The sequence below is a fragment of the Mercenaria mercenaria genome, chromosome 9 (genome assembly GCF_021730395.1).
Source record: "Mercenaria mercenaria strain notata chromosome 9, MADL_Memer_1, whole genome shotgun sequence".
NCBI lineage: Eukaryota > Metazoa > Mollusca > Bivalvia > Venerida > Veneridae > Mercenaria > Mercenaria mercenaria.
In genome coordinates this window covers 81,307,922-81,329,620 of record NC_069369.1, presented here as the reverse complement: position 1 = coordinate 81,329,620, position 21,699 = coordinate 81,307,922, and the positions used below count along the sequence as shown (strand labels likewise).

General features: G+C 33.7%; 1 protein-coding gene across 1 annotated transcript in view; it reads left to right on the top strand.

The window, feature by feature from the left end:
• Nucleotides 1-21,699, top strand: part of LOC123546328 (uncharacterized) — a 234,024-nt gene that overhangs the window by 8,852 nt on the left and 203,473 nt on the right. Inside the window, exons 2-7 of the mRNA XM_053550673.1 lie at nt 8,085-8,349; nt 18,984-19,124; nt 19,390-19,452; nt 19,950-20,056; nt 20,463-20,530; nt 20,840-20,906. Of these exons, the coding sequence (XP_053406648.1) occupies nt 8,085-8,349; nt 18,984-19,124; nt 19,390-19,452; nt 19,950-20,056; nt 20,463-20,530; nt 20,840-20,906 (711 nt within the window). The remainder of the gene's footprint in view (nt 1-8,084; nt 8,350-18,983; nt 19,125-19,389; nt 19,453-19,949; nt 20,057-20,462; nt 20,531-20,839; nt 20,907-21,699) is intronic.

The window sequence follows — 21,699 nt, the reverse complement described above, 5'->3', positions numbered from 1 at the left end:
GGAAAGCCTGAAAATAAGTTAATTTGATATGAAAGCCATCCTCAAGCCTTTCATAACGCTAAAAGATTTTTTAAAATCGGACCACTATTGAAAAAGATATGGCAGTTTGAAATTTAAGAAAATGGCTGATTATGGAGGTAGCCATTTTAGTGTGTTTATGACGTCATTTACACACTGCTGAATTCTTTACTTAGGAAATAACCTTTTAAATAGACTAGTTTCATATGATTCTTGAGCGTAAGATGTAAAACTTGGTAATCCCTTTAATCATAGCTTGAAAAAGTAGAGAAATTATTTTACAGAAATAATTAAATACAGTTCAAATATGTATCTAGAAATCAAAGACATCCACCATTTTGTTTTATGTTGCCATGGAAACAAAATGGCCGCCATTTTTATCAAATATTTATATGCTGATAACTTTCTCATTTTTAAGCCGATTTTGTAAATTCTTTCACTTCTTTTAATGAAATAAGAAATCCTAGCAGACGGAATTAACATAAGAATATCATTGCCTTTCCCTTTAAGTTTTCTTGCAAAATTAGGGTAACCGCTCTTGTCCGAAATGATGTCCGGGGGTTGGGCGTGGTCTTTCTCCTCCCTCGTGAGTTGATTACAACAGTAACTTGAAAGTGCACAAAGTACTTCCCAAATTTCATATTTGAAACTACGAATAATTACTACATGATTTATTATAGCTTATGTACACATAATTTTTTTTTAAACATGTTTATTGTCAATACATATATGTGCATTCGGTTAAGAATAGTACACAATGCACGAATAGCTTAACACAATTTAAATGTGTGCTACCACTAAAAAGTATTTTAACAAATGGCTGTTATTGCATGTCATTTAATTATGACAGTAAATGTAGCTCTGCATACACAGTTAATTTATATATTTGGTAAAAGTTACGTAGACTTGATGAGGATTTTTCACCTTTGAGATAAAACATTTGAGCCGCGCCATGAGAAAACCAACATAGTGGCTTTTCGCGTCCGCGCAGTCTGGTCAGGATCCATGCTGTTCGCTAACGGTTTCTCTAATTGCATTAGGCTTTGAAAGCGAACAGCATGGATCCTGACCAGACTGCGCGGATGCAAAGCCACTATGTTGGTTTTCTCATGGCATGGCTCATTTAGTTAAAGTATAGGTACCGGATATCTTTAAATATTTTCTGATTTCTTTTTATGGTAAACAAGTAAGAAAATTGGCAGTGTCCATTTCAACATCTCTTTTCATAACATGAATTTTGATAACAGTTTTCCTCAAAATACATAGCATAAACATTTTGTTTCGCCACAAAGTAATGTGTAACCCTTAATTATTAGAGGTTCCCGCCGATGATTTAAGCTAATCTGGTTCCCTGTCCTATAACGGTTATGATAGTTTTTCGCGAGGGACCAGACAACGTTTTTTTTTGGAATGTGACAAAAAAAAAACCTGAAGCGCTCGCTCCAGTTTAAGCGAGTTGAATGAAAAGTATTTTTAATGTATATATTTTATAACCATGGTAATCCTTAACCTTTAATCAGTATATTATAACTATTATGCACTAAATGCTTGCGGTCTTGCAATAGATTGCGTAATTGTTTTGCCGTGCACTCAGATTGATAATCACTTCCGGACATGCGCAGAAGACCGGCTCCAGGTCGGCAATAAGCAACATCGGGGTTTTGTTGTTGTTTTTTTTTTTTCGCCGAGGCTAGGTAATCACCGTGCCGTAACGTCATTATTATTCCGGCGGGGAACTAATTTTCGTAGATTTCGTTGTCTTATCGATTGAAAGAGTAATGATCCGACAAACACATACGGACTAAGTCGACTTTATGCATAAATGGTAAAACATTTCCTGTACAATGTAATGTGCTTGACCTAGGGCCATGAAACATAATAGGAATATTATTTAGCATGTATGGTTTGCACCTATAGTTTTGTTTGGGATTTCTGTCGGTCATATCAGAGTCATGGCCCTTGATTCAAAATGTGCACAAAGGCATACAAGTTTATGTCTCATGTATCTCAAAAGGCATCTGACATTGAGTATTAAACATTTTTTATATAGCATGTGAAGTTGTGAACCTAGTGTTCTGTTTGGGATTTCACTCTGCCAGACCAAAGTATGATCCTTAACTTAGTGAAAAATTTAAATACATAAGAAGTGCATTAAAGTTTGTGTTTGATATATCTTAAAATATATTTCACCTAGAGTCATGAAACCATGTAGGAATATTATCCAATACGTGGCTTGTGCACGTGATTATTATATATTAATATGTATTAAGGGAATAAAAGTTTGTGTCCAATGTATCTCAAGAAGTATTAACCTAGAGTCATAAAACATCAGAGGATCGTTATATTGCATGTGAAGGTGTGCACTAATGTTCTGTTTGGGATTTCACTCCGCTAGATCCAGAGTTACGGTCCTTGACTTAGTGGAAAATACACATACAGTGCTTAAAGTTTGTATTGCATATATCTTAAAAATATTTCATCTAGAGTCATGAAACCACATACAGTGTCAGGAAGTGTGGGCATCAGTGTCCTATGGACATATAACTGGTTCTCTTTGGTTTAACATTTAGACTGGCTCCCGTTCCTATGTTTGTTCTGTCCTATCCCTCATAGTTAAGTGTTCTACATTAACAGTAGAAGTACATGTAAAATGAAACCTATGGGATTTAATATCATGAACGAAAATCAACGGTCCATTCGATTATGATAATGATGACGAACGATTTATTAGGGACCTTTTTTGGCAATAGTAAAGTTAACGTGACTTTATGGCCTTTTTTATAGAAAATAGATCACGAACGAAATTTTACGCAACAATGTACAATTTGATATACTCGTATATCAAAGCTATTTGAAATTCTCAAAAATCTACCATTATGATCAATTGCTCGTGCGTAAAGCCGGGTAGAAAAAGCAATATTACGTTGGTATTTTCGATCTGCAGTCTGGAATACGGACTTAATAATGCATAATCGGAGTTACTGAATAGTGAATTTTATTACTTAACTATATAGAGTGTTTTTTTTTGCGGACTAGCTGACACTTAAAACATCTTATAATACCAGGTATAATGTATAAATTGTATATCTTTTACAATCTATTTTTAGTACAACTACGTGATATTCATTTGAATAGAGATCGGTGTCTTAAAATCGATGACATAGTTAGGGTTATTTTTTGTGACGTTTGTATACCTGTTTATTTTATGCTAACTAAAGAAATACTGTATTCTATCAGTTAAATATTTTTATTTCTTGCATACCAGACGGGGATTTCCGGTATTTGTACCGGTGCTGGAAAAATCCCTCTTACACCCCGGGGTGAAAGATGACTCTCGTGCTTTAAATGACGTATTACGAACTACATATATGTAGAAGATTTATGTAGTTATTTATATTTTATTTCGAAAAACGGAATAAAAATCCAGTACCTTGATAGTTCCTCTTTATTCCTGATAGTATATTTCTCGATTCAAAACACGTTATTTTATCAAAAATCCATAACGTTACTCTGCAACAGATCAAACAAAACCAGAACTAAACATTGTTATTTGTCTCTGAAACGTCATGACGTCTTTCCTGTTTACGGACGTTGCTTTCCCGCGCTTTGTTTAAATACGCTGCTTTAAAAAAGAGTTCTAAAAAGAAAGCCGTTCGACTGATTTTATTTTTATTATTATATCTTGATATCGGTATGCAAGAAAAAGATTCTGTCACTGGTTATAGGTGCAGATGGGAATATCCGGCTCTCGGGTAACTGTTTAGGTGGTAACTCGGTAGGAACCTCGTTACCGCCTAAACAGTTACCCTCGAGGCCGGAAATTCCCATCTGCACCTACAACCAGTGAAAGAATCTTATAATCTCATCACTCACACTGTGAAAATATGAAATCTATATTTTCACACTGTGAGAGATATAGCTCCGCCCCCTCATATTTTGTGTATGAATTTTAAATTATTTGCTTAAAACAGGATGAAAATTGTAGTCACACTTTGTTCTTTATAGTATATTTCTCGATTCAAATTATTTTACTTAATGAGAATTTCATAACGTTATGCAGCAAAAAGTAAAATAAAATGGAACTTTATGTTGTGTGCGTCTTTCTAACGTCACAACACGTCTGACGTCATGTCTGTTAACGTGCGTCTGTTTCCCGCGCTGAGATTAAAAATTGTCGCAAAATGCACATCTCAACGTAATTGTGCATAAAATAAAAATAAAATTTGTTTGTTTTTCGTGAATATTGAATATATCTCACCTCGAAGTGAGAAAATGTTCACATTTTCACTCGCGCTGCGCGCTCGTGAAAATATTTGAAATTTTCTCCTTTCTCAGTGAGATATAGGGCCTATTCCATATTCACTCAAAACAAACAAATATCCTCTATTTATTTTATGCTAACTAATGAAATACTGTATTCTATCAGTTAAATATTTTCATATCTCATCGCTCACACTGTGAAAATATGAAATCTATATTTTCACACTGTGAGAGATATGAGCTCCGCCCCCTCATACATTGTGTATGAATTTTAAATTATTTGCTTAAAACAGGATGAAAATTATAGTCGCTTTTTGTTCTTTATAATATATTTCTCGATTCAAATTATTTTACTTAAAGAGAATTCCATACCGTTATGCAGCAAATATAAAACAAAATGGAACTTTATGTTGCATGCGTCTTTATAACGTCACAGCACGTCTGACGTCATGTCTGTTTACGCGCGTCTGTTTCCCGCGCTGAGATTAAAACAGTTGCAAAATGCATTTCTCAACGTAATTGAGCATAAAATAAAGAGAAAAATTTGTTTGTTTTTCGTGAATATGGAATATATCTCACCTCGAAGTGAGAAAATGTTCACATTTTCACTCGCGCTACGCGCTCGTGAAAATATTTGAAATTTTCTCACTTCTCAGTGAGATATATTCCATATTCACGAAAAACAAACAAATATCCTCTATATATTGCCGCACACATTGATCTAGAATTGAATACACAAATCTTTTCCGGTCCTCTCGGCCGTGGGTTCGGCGGTCTCAAAGGGTGAAGTAAATCTTCTCTTTTTCGTTTTTGCTGTCGGGTTTTCTCAGCCAGCAAATAGCTTGTTTCCGGGCATGTGTGTACTCTAATATGGACTTAAGACCGGGAAATTTTAGTGTTGAACCATAGACTGGTCAATAGCACAAACTTTGGACCGGCGACTTATATAAAGAGTCATGTAATAATATGTTACATTATTAAATTTCACCAAATTTATATAGTACCTTTTCATGGTAATTAATACGTTCAAAGTTGCTTTAAATAATGCATTGTTAATATGCAAGAATGTCTTCTGACGATGTGTACATCATTATTATACACTTATTCAGTTATTAAATGGCTTGATTATTGACCGGCATGCCATTCAAGAAGTTTTTTTGTTACATGACATCAGCAGTAAATTTGCATAAAGTTTTGATACTAGCCCAGCAAAATTTAGTGTCGAACTGTAGACCAGCCAATAGTACAAACTATGGACCAGCGATTTGTATGAGGAGTCACGAAAAAAATCTTTATTAATCACATAGAATATACCGTACTTTAAACGAATTTGAAAATTACAGCGTCTCCAGAAATAAAGTTGAAAGTCTAAGCTGACTAGTTGCATTCTAAGACTTTCAGAAAACTAATTGGGTCAAATGTTGTTTTAAGTCATATTTTATTCCAAAATATAGGTGTAATTAAAACAGAACAAAAGCAAATAGGCTGTCGATCCTAAAAGGAAACAAAATGTTGTACATTTTTGTATTTCTTATTGCAAAGTCAATAGAGAACGGAAAGCAAAATAAAGAGTCTGTAGTCACGAAATTGGAAAACAAGAAAGGTGGTGTTAAACTGGAAATTCTCACGACCAGACTGTAGCTAAAAGGCTACTTATGTTACAATAAATATAACAAAAAACGCAGTTTTCTGAAAATGCGTTGTGCGCACCTTAAGAGAAAATTATACGCGTCACACTTAGTTAGCTTTTGTGCTGTTAACTATTTAACTATTTAACAGACAATTAAGATCTTACATGAGTAATTGAGTCGCTTTCTGGGCAGCTCATTGTTTCTTTGCAGGATACGTTGAAGACTCAGTAGCCTAAACATTGCTGGAACGTTTAAAAACATTAAAAAGATAAAGTAAATAAGTAAAAAATGCACATTTTGTGGGTTTTTTTTCTTCAGTATTTTGAAATCTCTGTTCATTGGCAGTAACTTATCGCCCCGAGTTTGTCGATACAATATGACACCAGTCATGCGGGTAATTTAAGTCAATGTCAAAAGGTATGACAACACTAAATAAGCCGTATTACGAAAGTTTCTACATTTTTTACAATATGTGGAAATAAGTGTATTTAGGCATGCGCATATTATGTTCTTGTCTTATTTGTCCTTTCAACAAATACGAACGAGCAGCAGTATACATCGGACCCCTTTTTAAATGTCTTTAATCTAAATTTTTGTCTCGCCAACTTTAAGTGAAAGTGAGACATCCGGCGGCGGAAGCGGCGCGGCGACGCTGACGGCATCAACAAGTGGGAATAACTTAAAAACCGTTACATATATTTCTTTTAAACCTTGAAGCATGTTTTAGAAACCTCCTGACCCCGTAATGACCTTGACCTTGAAGACATCAGCCTTTGAAAAATCACAAAAATGACAATATTTTAAAAACATTGTTACAGATATAGCTTTGAAACTATGAAATTTGGTTTTAAAACGCATTTCCACTTATTTCATGAGTCAAAGCTCCTGTGGGCAATGTCGGGCGGTTAAAACCACCCCGGTTTTAACCAGCCGCCCCGGTCAATACTCCCTGAAGTGGTCAATACCGGTCAATACTGGTCGATTGGTCAATACTGGTCAATTAGTCAATACTGACTGTTAAGAATTATTTTGCCAAGTTTATAAACAATCAAATAATGACTGTTTAAGAGCATTTGGGGCTGATTATGGCGAATGGTGGTTAAAACAACCTAATCCATACTCCCAAATTGGTCAGGAGTGGTCGGTTTGTCAACTGGTTGAATTTTTATTGGTCATTGAACATTTTCTGTTAGATTATATTACAAAGATATATTATTTTTCTACAAAAATGTCGCAGTAAGTGGAAAAACTGCTAATTCAACTGAACTTAATTTGTAGAAAGCATTTCATAAAATGATAAACTGTAGGAGTAAGTGTTCGATTGCAAGTGATAAATCTAATTATTTTTACTGGTATAAATAATTTAATGAAAAATTGCTGTAAACACCTGGACCCTTTCATGGAAGTGGTTTGTGTTTTGATAGAAAAATGACACCATGTCTTACAATATACAACAGGTATGTTGCTGGCACTAATTAGCTGTCATGACCAATAATCTCACTGTACTATTTATTCTCAATGCTTGAACATGGTAACTTTGTCGTTAAAATAAGTAATGCAATCAAAGTATACTGATCAGGAATATTGTGTAGGACCAAAATTTGAATTGACCAGTACTGTCCATTTCAATGAGTGTTAATTTATAATAATAACATCTTTAATTAATTTAAAATAAAGGCTACTGTAAGAAGATAAAATCATTGAATAAACTAGTATTGGCCAGTCTAAATATATTGTCCAAAATGGAGCCTGACCAGGACACTTTGCCAAGGACCAAAACTGAATCGACCAGTATTGACCACTATACTTTTTAATGAACAAAACTTTATATTATTCAAATTGCTTTATTATTTTTATATTACTATTACAGCCTGTGCTAATCTGTGAATGTACATTATGTAAAAGTGTTGAATAAACCAGTATTGACCAACCAAGAGTGACCATAATATTGAATCGACCAGTATTGACCAGTACTGACCGGTTTTAACCAGTATTGACCACCGGCCCGGTCAATACTCATATTGACCGGCTTTTTGCCAACATTGCCTGTGGGGCGCTGGCCTTGTTTTGAAGGAACATAATCTGTGCTAAGCAAGAAAGAATGTTTGATGCAAGATAAATATATAATCAGTCAATAAACGTTTTAATGTTTTGAAATCATTTTTATGATTGCAGGACCGCGACCGGTATTACCGGGAAGGTTACGAAGATCAATCAAACGGGGGAAGTAACGTTTACCCCCGGAGTTACGCCCCTTGGCAGTGGGGATACTGGACAGCGGACAATATGGCATACAATGGCTATGGGGACTCGTACTATTCAATACAAGATGATCGGGGACGGGGCCGACGTGGTCACTTTGCAGGAAACATGTATGATAACGCTGGGTACCACGGCTACAAGCATAGTGCCGGTGGAGGCAGTTATAAACTTAAACCACGTAAATATAATGTTACTATTTGTTGAATGATTTATATAACAAGCACAATTACCTAGATCGATATCGACAGAAAACATTTCTAGTCATATTGATAGGCATTTTTTTAACTTTTTTTAGCCCAAGCATTTTTCTATTTCAACCGGATGCAAAAAGATGACTTTTGTATCTTCTAGTTGCCAAAGTGAATGGAATGACCAAATTATCAAGATGACCGCCAATATGCCCGTCGTAGTTTTCAGATTTTCATTTTTATACAGAAGTAAACCTTTCTTGATGAATGTTTGTGAATTTTATCATTTTGTAGTTACATAACATATTACTATTTATCATTTTAAAACTATATATTGATTTCTTTTTGCGATAACTTTCATGTTTATACATCATCCCTCTACTTGAATATATCACAAACGTTCTTGCCATTAAAAAAAAATGTTAACAAATGGCCATAAAACTGAAATTTGCTTAGCTCACATATACATGTTATAAAGCATCCAGCCGTTATATAGTGTAAGATACCAGATTAACGACGAAAACAATTTAATCTTATTTTATTTTGGGTGAAGGTATTTCATATTGGCATGATAATTTTACAGGTAAAAAATGTCTAAAATGTACGATAATAACAGCAATCTTTAAGCTGATTACCTCCCTTTAAAACATAATCTGAGTTATTTACGTTCATGATTGTTTTATCGGCCACATTTAATTGTCAATATGTTTAAGTTGAATATTGCGTGAAATTTGTCTCTTACAGTTCAATTTCTGAACGGCTATTTTATATGCATTGATATACAGTGTTTGTAATTATACGTGCTTTTTTTTTAACAATTTCTCAGAGCTGTTGTTTTGCCACTTCTACTGCAGAAAGTGCGATGAGGAACGGCAACTCTGTGAAATAGATTGGCATATTTAATGAGTTACCTTATCTCTATTTTATCATAACTTTGTTAATAAAATTTGAAAATTTTACGTCTACAGACATTATCAGCCTGGTTATGGTTCAAGTTAAGTTTTACTGAAAAGAAACGTTTTAACTGGCTAAAACGACAGTATATTGTAAAAATACAGGGGCAATAACTGTCCAGTAAATACAGGAAAAAATGGTAAACGATGTGTTTTACCATAGTTAAAAATTTGTTCCACGTAGTATATTCCTTTTTTTTTTTCATTTAAGTTAAACTCTTTATTTTGAAGATAGTAGCCCAATAAATAACTCATCTCCATTTCTGTTCAGATAATTCTTGAAAACAATCAATGCATTTTAATAATTGATAACTCTGTAACTTTTAAGTCGACTTTGTCAGACTTTTGATTTGAACATGGTGAGAGTAGGTAAGTGTTATCGTATTCGTATAACTTTAAAATTGTTTAAAATCTGGATTCATATTTACAAAATATTTCGTTTTTAATTTGCGTTTAAGGGCGATTAAATGCAAAGTATTTAACAGTGATTTTCGTGATTTTTCATAATTCATAATATGTGTTTTTAAAATTTAAAATTTCTTGAACAATGTTAATTTTGTGGTTAAAAAAATCTTTATAAAAAGGCATTTGTATGTTGATCATGCACAGAAACGTGGGAAAATATACTACAGCTGTAGAATTATTGTTAGAAGCATGCTGGAGTTGATCTGACATTTTAGTATATTTCTCCGAGTAAAAAGCACATGTCCATAGGAAAACTGATCTTAAAGGCACTGACCTCCACTAGTATTTCGGGAATCGAACCGGCGCCGCCGCGGCAATGAAAAATTGCCCACGATCTTGACAAATACACCACGAAGGAATATGTATATAACAGTCGTTTAATTAAGTCAGTTTACCTCCGTTTCACTGTTGCAAAGGATTTTCAGTTTTGAATGGAACAATTAGTAAAAACAGCTAATTCTAATATTAACATATAATCTGTTAGTAACTAAATTTTAAAGCCTTCTTCAGAAATATAAAAATAATTTTCTGACATCTGTGTCTTTAAATGAATCTAAATTTGCAACGAGTATAGCATGAATCAAGACTAAATACATGGCCCAGTTGTTCGAAACTTTAACAGACTGTTAAACTAATCGCCTGTTAAATTTTGATTCAAAATACTAGTCATGGTGGGAAACACTAGTATTGATAGTACGATGTTTTAATTTTACCCTAAATACGTTTTAGTGTTCATAATCCTTAAGTTATACATTTATTTTTCTAAGTTTTCTAAAGTGTTGAAATATTACTTTGACAGTTAATCGACTGTTAGCTTAATCAACTGTTAAAGTTTCGAACAACTTGGCCATCATATCTTAAAGTCCTAGAAAAATCGAATAAAGTAACGCCGGAACTTAAATTATGTGGTAAAACCCTTGAAATAGCACCGACCGCCAAATTCTTAGGAATGTATTTTGATCAATATTTAACGTGGCACCATCATATAAATAATCTAGTTAATAGGTGTGAAAAAGATATTAACCTCTTGAGACTAATATCAGGAACAAACTGGGGAGCTAATAAGAAAACTAAACTCCTGTTATATAACTCCTTAATTATGAGCAAAATTAATTATGGTAGCACAGCATATGCGTCAGCCTGCAAATCACAATTAAAAAGGCTAGATGTAATACAAAGTAAGGCCCTAAGAGTAGTCACTGGAGCATATAAAACAACTAATAAAATGGCAGTACTAGTAGAAACGGCCCTGCTACCATTAGATATAACAAGAGAGGTCAATATGCTCAAATATTGGGCCAGACCAAGCCGCCTAGGTGAAAATCTGCCCATAAATAAACTTAAAAAATTCTGTTACCACCTCTTGGATACCAGCATTTATAATAACTGATCATACTAATGAAGTGTATCCACTCAGTTCTTATATAAAACGGTATCGTTAAAGATGAAATAAAAAAAGGTGTGTTCAACTTCTTGAAACTCGGACAGATTCCATAAATGGTTTTGGCACTCCATATCTCCTAAACACATTTTATTAATACAGTGTTCATGCAATGCATATGGAACATTCTGACGTTATTTCGGAGGCTTACACATTGAAATGGTTTCATAGAAGGCCTACACATTGAAATGGCTCGTAGAAGGCCTACACATTGAAATAGCTTCATAGAAGGCCTACACATTGAAATGGTTCATAGAAGTCCTACACATTGAAATGGTTCATAGAAGGCCTACACCTTGAAATGGCTCATAGAAGGCCTACACATTGAAATGGTTCATAGAAGACCTGCACATTGAAATGGCTCATAGAAGGCCTACGCATTGAAATGGCTTCATAGAATGCATACACATTGAAATGGCACATAGAAGGCCTACATATTGAAATAGCTTCATAGAAGGCCTACACATTGAAATGGCTCATAGAAGGCCTACATATTGAAATAGCTTCATAGAAGGCCTACACATTGAAATGGCACATAGAAGGCCTACATATTGAAATAGCTTCATAGAAGGCCTACACATTGAAATGGCTTCATAGAAGGCCTACACATTTAAATTGCTTCATAGAAGGCCTACACATTGAAAGGGCTTCATAGAAGGCCTACACATTGAAATAGCTTCATAGAAGGTCTACAAATTGAAATGGCTTTATAGAAAGTTTACACCTTGAAATTGGTTTATAGAAGGCCTACACATTTAAATTGCTTTATAGAGGGCCTACACATTGAAATGGCTTGATAGAAGGCCTATACATTGAAATGGTTCATAGAAGGCCTACACATTGAAATGGTTCATAGAAGGCATACACATTGAAATGGTTCATAGAAGGCATACACATTGAAATAGCTTCATAGAAGGCATACACATTGAAATAGCTTCATAGAAGACTTACACATTGAAATGGCTTCATAGAAGGCATACACATTGAAATGGCTTCATAGAAGGTTAACACATTGAAATTGGTTTATAGAAAGCCTACAAGTTGAAATGGCTATTTGACAATTTGACATTTCAATATATTTACTAGGTAGCTACTTCTAAAACGTGTAAAGTATCACCAAACTGTTGTACATCAATTATGTATGTAGCTTAGTGAGGTTTAAAACGTGATACGCTTGTTTTCATTTTCTGCAATCAGAGGCGGGTTTTTGCTCGAATCAAAGGGCTTGTAGATAGTTCAACTGATTTGTGACACGCAGGAATCTATTACGCATTTAACTTCTACGTTATTGTAGGTTAAAATAATCATATAACGAGCACTTCAGACTTGATTCATGCACCCTTAGGAGAACATCACTTTTTTTTCCTATTTCCCTACACAGTTCTGTCAGTATTTGACAAAAATGAAAAGAAGATAGTGGCGGGGGAGGGGAGGGGAGGGGTGACGTACATTCTTTCAGTGAATCATTGTGATTAAATCAACCGTTCTACACGAAAATACGCCAAAAAAGAAAATGATAACTTTCAAGTTCGTCCGACTGTACCAGGGAAGCGTATTTTTGACCAAAGACCTTATTCCTTTAATTCTTTTATTTATTTATTTTTATTTCAATGAAAAAATGCGCAATAACTTTCCTTTCTTCCCTGTACGATCTCATAGATATGTTTTTGTCTTTGATTTGGCTTTAAATACACGTATACTTGTTTTCCTACATTTTATGTCTAACCAGTAAACATACGATACTGTTTATTGTGAAGTTAACATGTTACCGAAACAAAATATCAAAATACGCAAATAAGCTTGGCTTTCTACTCAATCCTTCATGCTTTAATAATGTAGCGTTTCATGTTGAAAAATAAAATATGTATATATTATATGAATAAAATATTGTTTAAATCAAATGACAGTGTACTTACGTTTTCGTTTCTGCATTGCTTGTTTTTTAATCTGATATGTATAACAAGTAACACCCAGTCATCCTGTTACAAACTGTTACTGTCTTCTAAAACAGGGCTATCATTCGAAGTATAAGTAGAGCTATCCTACTCACCATGGCGTCGGCGTCAGCGTCGGCGTCACACCTTGGTAAAGTTTTTCGTACCTGTCCAAATTTTGACAAAGTCTTTTGTGATAAGCTTTGAACATTTCATCACCATGTCCAGTCTTAGGCAAGAGGACATAACTCCATCAAGAAGTTTGGCTGAATTACGGCCGTTTTTGGACTTGGAAATTGATACAATTTTTGTACAAGTCAATGTTTTGTCAAAACTATTTGACATGTGGCTTTGAAAGTTTGAACATTTGTTTATCATCATGATTTCTATCTGTAGGCAAGAGTACATTACTCTGTCAAGGATTTCGGTTGAATTATGGCTCTTTTTGGACTTGGAAATTGGTTCAGATTTCGGACAAGTCCATGTTTTGTCAAAGCTATTTGACATTAGGCTTTCAAACTTTGAACACTTGTTTATCGTCATGAGTCCCATCTGTAGGCAAGAGTACATAACTCTATCAACTATTTTGGCTGAATTATGGCCCTTTTTGGACTTGGAAATCAGTTAAGTTTTTCATACCAGTCCATATTTTGCCTAACCTGTTTGTCATATGCCTTTGAAACTTCGAGCACTTGTTTGCCATCATAGTCTACATATGTAGGCAATATTGCATAACTAGAACAAGGACATCAGCTCAGTTATGGCCCTTTTTGACATAGAAATTAGTTAAGTTTCGCATACCATTCCATATTTTGTCTGAACTGTTTCATATTTGGCTTTGAAACTTTGAAAACTTGCTTACCATCATGGACACACATTGCCATATAGTGCAAGACATATCCAAATCAACAAAATGCAGGTACATTGTTTGTCTTTTCTATTTTTTTCTTTTGTCTGAAAATCTCGAGATCTGGTAATATTTTGACCTTATACTTTTATCAATGCTTCGAATAGTCGAGCGCACTGTCAATAGAAATTTTTTGAAATTATATTTATATCAACATGTTAATTTCATTTTCATGGGGATTTTTTAATTAAAATCACTTGTATTGAGACAATGAATATTTAAGGCACATATTTCATATCCATGTATATATTTTTTAATTTACTTCAGGTAGTTGGCCATCTTTATTAGATTTAAATATCTGCATAACAAAGTTCTTCATCCTCATGAACTTAAAATTGTTTCACTCATTACATGTACAAAGTGGTTGGGTATGTAATATGTAACTTAAAGGATCCATAAAATAAAACCGCAATTTCCGCGTATACATAATAGCTATGCAAATCGGTACTTTTCAGACAACATTCCGTAAAAGAAAGAGAGAATGCTGAAATCGCCTCTTGTACGCTACCCAAACAGTCGTAGCTTATCATTATTTGACAAATTTATAAAATTATGACCATCTTGTTAAACATGAGCTGTAAAATATATTTTTTCTCCAATTTACAATTATGTAAATGACAAATTTTGAAAATGTTAAACATAAGTTTTCTTTCTCCAGTTTACAATTATGTAATAATGCATATTTGAACAGCTGTAACTCTGCCACATATACACTGTGTTTATAGCAAATCCTATAAATTTTGTTTCGTAATGAAGAATCATAGCCCCTGCTTTTAACAATCGACTGACAGTTGTCTCTTTAAATTTCTCAGCCAGTTGAACATTATTCCTTGAGTATGTTTTATCATAAGACGACACTATGGGAATCATTTTGTTGACTATACAACATTCGGTTGGTTTGCTGTATGTATTAACAATCGTGTGTTCCATATCATTACCAACTTTTAGTAACATCTCGAAACCGATAAAGCGGGACAGATCTACCTATCATAAAAATCAATAAAACCAATAATCCAATATCATCGCTACCGGACGGATTCGTTGATTTCCGTACTAATTGTTGTTGTTGTAGTAACACGGGGGAAAAATCGATAATTAACATCTTTGGTCATTATCTGATGCATTTACAGGCGGGCGGTTTGCTAAACGATATATTTAATAGAAATGAAGTTTTGATAATTATTAATGTGAAAATCGGAACAAGTCGAAAATTTATATAATACTTTATTGATTGTCAAATAAAAGTAATATTTATGAATATGTTATCTAAAATATTTAGAAATCGTTACATTTAATACATCGAACACATAGATTTACTTTCTTTTTTAATACATGAAACATGCTAACGTATATCTATGTACAGAAAAGAAATATTTACGCACAAGAAACTGTCTGTAAATGAAATAAATATTCAAGAATATGAATAAGTTATCTAAAATATTTAGAAAGCGTATATACATCCTCTATACGCGCTTTCTTTCACATATTATGAACATTAGAATATGAGCTTTTGATTCTAAAATATTTTCAAAATTCTAAACCACTAACGTTTTTCAATTTTCATCGTAAAAGGTAGTAAAAACAGCAAATTCTCATGTATTTCCATAACATAAAGTTTGTCAGTAATTAAGTTTTGAAGCCTTCATAAGAAATATACCATTTTTTTCAAGATATCTAAAAAGTATTTTTGTTGTCGAACGATCTGGAGGCCGGTCACTTTAAGGAAAAAGAAGTATAGAAATAAGACTTAAACTTTTAAAGGAAATACTTAACCCTTACCATGCTGGACACGACTGGTTCTTCCTTTGTAATCAGTGTAGATCATGATCAGCCTGCACATTCGTGCAGACTGATCATGATCTGCACTGTCTGCCATTCAGCCAGTAAGGTTTTTGGTATGCACCCTTTTCATAATTAATAGTACTGTCCAAATTGAAAGATAGATAAGTTCATTATTGTAATTTAGCATGGTAAGGATTAAGTTTCTTATATCGTGTCTAAATAGAAATATCATATTTGCGTGACTTGAATAGGTACTGCTGACAAATACTATTACAACATTTAATAACAATAACTTCATCAATATCTCAATTTTAGAATAGCAGACTTAACTAAGTAATAACTTAATATTTTTCGTGAAATTTTGGCCAGGATCTTTACTCAGTAAATATTTACGGAACAACTCTGTTAACGATGTGAATTCTAAATTTGTTCTGATTCTTTCTACTGTCATACGATTCGTGAAATAAGGGTAAAAATCGTAAAAACAAATTTCATGAAAGAAAGGGAAAAGACTATATAAAGACAGAAGAAAGTGAAAGACATACATTACAACGCAAAAACCATAAAACCATAAAAATACCTATCACTGACTTATAGTAATTGGGGTAATATATCTTTTATGACCCGCCTTGAAACAACACTGACCGGAAATTGTTTACCCCTAGGTAATATTGTAATACACAATAAAAGTCAAAGGGTAATTTTAAGTTATTTGTTACAAGTAAATCAAATAATAGATATCGCATTTTTTTAAAACGAATGATTAAAGAATGTACCAAAAACATGCATTAATTTAAGAATACAGAATAATATATATAAAGGAGGTTCGGAAAGAAGCAGAATTATCAGTTCATCAAGACTATCTTTCAAATTAACGTTTGGTCATATTATGAATAATAGAAAATGATTTAAAAAAATAAAAAAATATTAAAAAATCCTATATGAAGAAAAAATGATGACCGCGTCGGAGATCGGACCCGGACCGCCGCGCAATAAAAACAGTCTCCAGATCCTTCGGCAAAAAATAAAGGTAACTGGAAATTAATAAATTAATCGTCGTTATATTTCTTAAGAATGCTTTGAAACTCAATTACTGACAGACTATATTTTACGGAAAGACATGAGAATTAGTTGCTTTAAGTATATTTTGCGTTGAAAATTAAAAGCATTTGTATATTTAATGCGAATTTAACACTAAATCCTCCCTAGCGTTATTTTAAACGACAGCGGATCTAGGTTTCGGCGTTTCTGAGTTCAACAATCAATTTGTGTTAAATTGTCTTATTACAATTTCTTTTCTTTTTTGTCAATGTGAAGTTGCTTACAATTTATAGGCTTTGAGCTATAAGGCTGATCACTACCAAATAGAATGTAAGCCTCCGCAGGTCTAGTCACAAGTAGTCCAAATATAAATAGTACTAATCTTTTTTCCTTTCCTAGTGCATTTTCTCGGCAGCAACGTGCTTACTTTTACCCTACTGCGTTTCAGTATGTATCACTTTGCATTCTAATGAAATCGGCATGTTCCTATCGCATGCTAGATAAAAATGGCGGCGTAAGAATTTAATGTCACGAAAAGAGAAATTGAAAGAAGCGAAAAGTAGTAAATTCAGCAGGTTGTATTTAACGAACTGTAGTTTTCTTATATAAAAGTTAACAGCCCCTTTTCTTTTTGTTTTTCTAAAGTAGCGATCTAGTTCTTTATTGGAATATAAGTCTCTGAAAATCTGATATGCTAGAAAATGTCGAAAAACCGTTATGAAGTGAGTGGATTTTATATGAAATAAAGAACAGCTGGATTTAGTGGTGTTCAGCCTATAACAATTTGTACCGACAAAGTCAGACTAGCAGACGACAATATTTTCCGTAACAGCTTCCGAGTACTTACGGATGACGGCGGAAAAAGCCGGAATATTTTAAGAAATGTTCACTGTACACACTAAAATGCAAAAAGGACCAAACAAACCATTATAAAATTTAAAACAAATTACACATAACGAAAATTGAATAATTTTTCTACATTTTTAGGGGTATCGAATTTTTGATTTTTTGCGGAAAATATCTCATTTTATCTGTTATATTTGAAAAAGTCAGTTTCTTTTTACCCGTTTCCTACAGAGTCTATATGAACTGAGGTGGGTCTATTTAAAGTCAAAAAGGACCAACCAAATATTAAAATAATTTTTTAAAAAAATATTCATAATATCCGGAATAAATTAGACTTTAATTTGTGGGGTATCGAATTTTTGATTTCCAAATAGGACTTTTTCTATTTAAGTTTAAGTATTTTTTTCCTTCTTTGTTTTATATAGGCAAATTTATCGATTTTCCAGTAGATCGATGTTACTAAAAGTTGGTAATGTATTTTCTGGTAAGTATAGCGTATGTGATATAGGTCCAAGTATGGCGTATTCTAGTATAGGTATAAGATATAAACATAGAAGTTATCACATGAATCCGTCTCTTATTCAGATACTAGTATATCAAATGTTAAAAAGTTATGTCATTTGCAAAAATAGGATGGGCTGAATGTTCCATTGTCGCTCTTTGTGCATGTTTTTTTTATAATTCTGATAAAATACAAATATAAGAGCAAATATATTTGGAAGTTTTGTTTCCTACACTTAAATGATTTTTTTCCATGATAAAACCCACAAATCAAAATACTACGTCGATCATATCTAGGGTGACCAACCCAAAAGTCATGTGGGTTGGCCAACCATCATGAAAATTCGTTCATTTATTCACTTTGTCAACTAAGAAACATATTTTTCTTCAACTACGTATTTTTGGCTTTTATCATTCTCATCCATCAGATGTTCGTCAAAATCCCGAGACGGGGAACCACGGTAGACCTCTGGTATGCGAGAATGTCTCGGGATTTTGACGAACATCTGATGGATGAGAATGGCGAGAATGGGCTTTTATATGAAATAAAATTAAGAAGACAGTAAAATGGTTATAATGTTTGTCAGAGAAAAACTGAAAATGCATAGGCCTATCAATGTGTAAAGTGTTCAACACAAAGATTGAAAAATAACTCTTGCAACACGTTCGCTGTAATTTGTCTTGTGTCGATATATTCATGCCTATTATGTGCGTGTTTTTTCATGTCTATCTAAATGTCTGTTTTCTATTACAGCGTCCAGCTCCGATGGCTTTTCGGAGTATCCCGGAGAAAGCATGCGCGATAAGGGCACGCGACGCTGCTGCGTCGTCATGGCTGTCGTTGGATTGGTGTTTCTTGTAGGCGCCGGGTTGGCTATTGGAATCTATTTCGGAAGTAAGTCGGAACATACTGTTCATTAGTCCCGCTCCGTGCATGACTTCGTTCACTTTGGGACAACGCCCTCCTGCGTTAAGGTTGTCCATCAAAATGCTTAAAAAATACATGTATACAAAAGGGCGTACCTGACAAATGATGAGTGTTAAAGTACAATACAATATTATCGGCTGTTAAATGAAGTTTACTTATTTCATACTTAGTATTTACAAATTAAAGACAAAATGGCTGTAAATGGAGGCTTCAGATCTTGTATATGTTTCAGTTGTTGACAAGCCCGAATCCTTACCACCAGATGCAACAACAACGACGGCGGCGCCGGTACCAGGTCAGCATCATTTTATTTCTAATTATTCTACGGAGATCGTGCATGTATTTATATTCAATTTCTTTTGAATGACTCTATATATTCCAGTCACCCGATCCAGCTTCTGATGGCACTCTTAAAACTGTAAACCTTCAGTCTACTAAAATTCTAAAATGGACTGGTCCATCATTCAATTTGGGCAATACCATTTATTATTTGAAGGGGTGTTCACTGAAATTTTACTGACTGAATAGCGACCACGGTGCAGATCTTGATCCGTGCAGGTTGACCTTGATCTGCAATGGTCGCAAAGGCAGAATCATTTGCCATCAGCAGGCTAAAGGTTAATAGATATAAAAAGAACTGCCAATATTATCATAAACTTTAAGTATCATTTATGTAGGTCTTATCTCGATCATTTTATGCATATAAATGTTTGTAATTCTGAACAGATGTCCTAATCTGTTTTTATTGTAAACTAGTTCTGCGAAAATTAATCAAAGCTGCTTTTATTTTAGTGCTATCTGTCGATATGACATTAACAATAGACCAGCCATTCAACACAGATCTCAATGATCCATCAACCGATGTCTACAAATCGCTAAAGACGCAAGTCGAAAACGAGGTAAACAAAATAACTTCTAATACATGTATATACTAAAAAGAAACCGTAGATCGTCAATGAAACTGAAAAAAAAATATGTTTGGCGTTTTAAACTGATGCGAAGAGTTGAAACTAAAACTTTTACTGCAGCAGTCTCGGTACTCGACTTTTAATGCGCATGCGCACTATGCTCTAAAATGAATCTTGTTTGAATAAATACTTGCTTTTCATGCAAACTGAATTATCAACATTCTGTGATCTCTAACATTGAATGCCAAAGTAAGAGCATCATCTTAGTTGTAACACGTTTTCACGCGAGTTTGAGATGATATGAACTTGCCACGTTTGCATTTTTTCAGTGCATTTTCTGCTTAAATAGATCATTCACTATGCTTACATAGTAAATGTTGTTTCTTTTTATTTCCAGATTGACACAAACATGAGAAATGGGCCTCAAGGTTCTAGCTATATTAGTAACGAGGTTCAGGGCTTCAGGTATATTACTAATAATGTTTCATAAAGAAATTGGGAAAAAATAAAAGAAAAAAGGTCTTAATGTTTTATAAAACCTGTCGTCGTTATGTAGAAATAACTGATTGTTTCAAAGACTTTATATAACAGCTGACCTTTTTCTTTAAAATGCCTCCGTTATAAAACGTGGATGTGTAATCTGATTAGATTCAATGTTCAAACTATGTTAGTAAGAAACATTCTTAATATACCGTAGGAATTTATTTATTCGCGATCACTTTGTAATTATTATATTATTGATTCAGTAATGTTTTTTGTTTTATTTTCGTTTAGTGAGGGCAGTATTATTCCTTACGTGGCCTTGTTCTTCAGGAACACCATTTACAGTGTAGGCGACGAGGTAATTACGTACACCTGCTTTAGGCAGTGGACATGTAATGGCAATCGTTAATTTCCGTTCGTTTACGTATTCGCCGTTTGCGATTTCGGCATTTTCCGGTTCATATAAAATATCATTTTCAGTTATTGCCGAAGGATGCCGAAATCACATACGGACCAAACGTACTCGCAAGAAAATTGCCGATACTTATTACAAGTCTATTACCTTAAAGCTACTCGCCCACAGGTTAAGTGAAAGTTTTTCAACATGTTCATTTCCACAAAGTTTGGCATAGAATGTATATAAGACACTAGTCACATTCAGAGTACCCGCTTTCTATGGATTTCTAGGAGAAATTACTTTCGCCTAAAATGTGGGGTTAGTCCCATTAAACCTATTTTACTGTTAATAACTACATACAGCTATGGAACATTTCTTTTTAAATTCCGACTTACAGATGGCAGGCATTTATTTGTCATATATACGGCTATTGAAGAGATGCAAATGAATCAGTTACTAGTATAAGCCTCTCTCTTGTTTTGACACTAGACGAAAAATATGTTTATTTGAAATAACATCAGTTTGAAAAGTGAGGTCTTTTTGAAACAGATGCTACAAATTGAATATAAATGTAAATTGTACAAAATACTGCATGAGAGCAGTGAACTGGTTATGTAAGACGTGATAAGGCAGTAATAATTTATTTGTGTTATGTTTTAAAGGGTCGATGTGCAGCTTTGTATCATCTTGTATAAAGTTGCTGGTTGTTGAAAATCTAAACATAGCAGGATTTCAATATTGTAGTGGTTGCTTG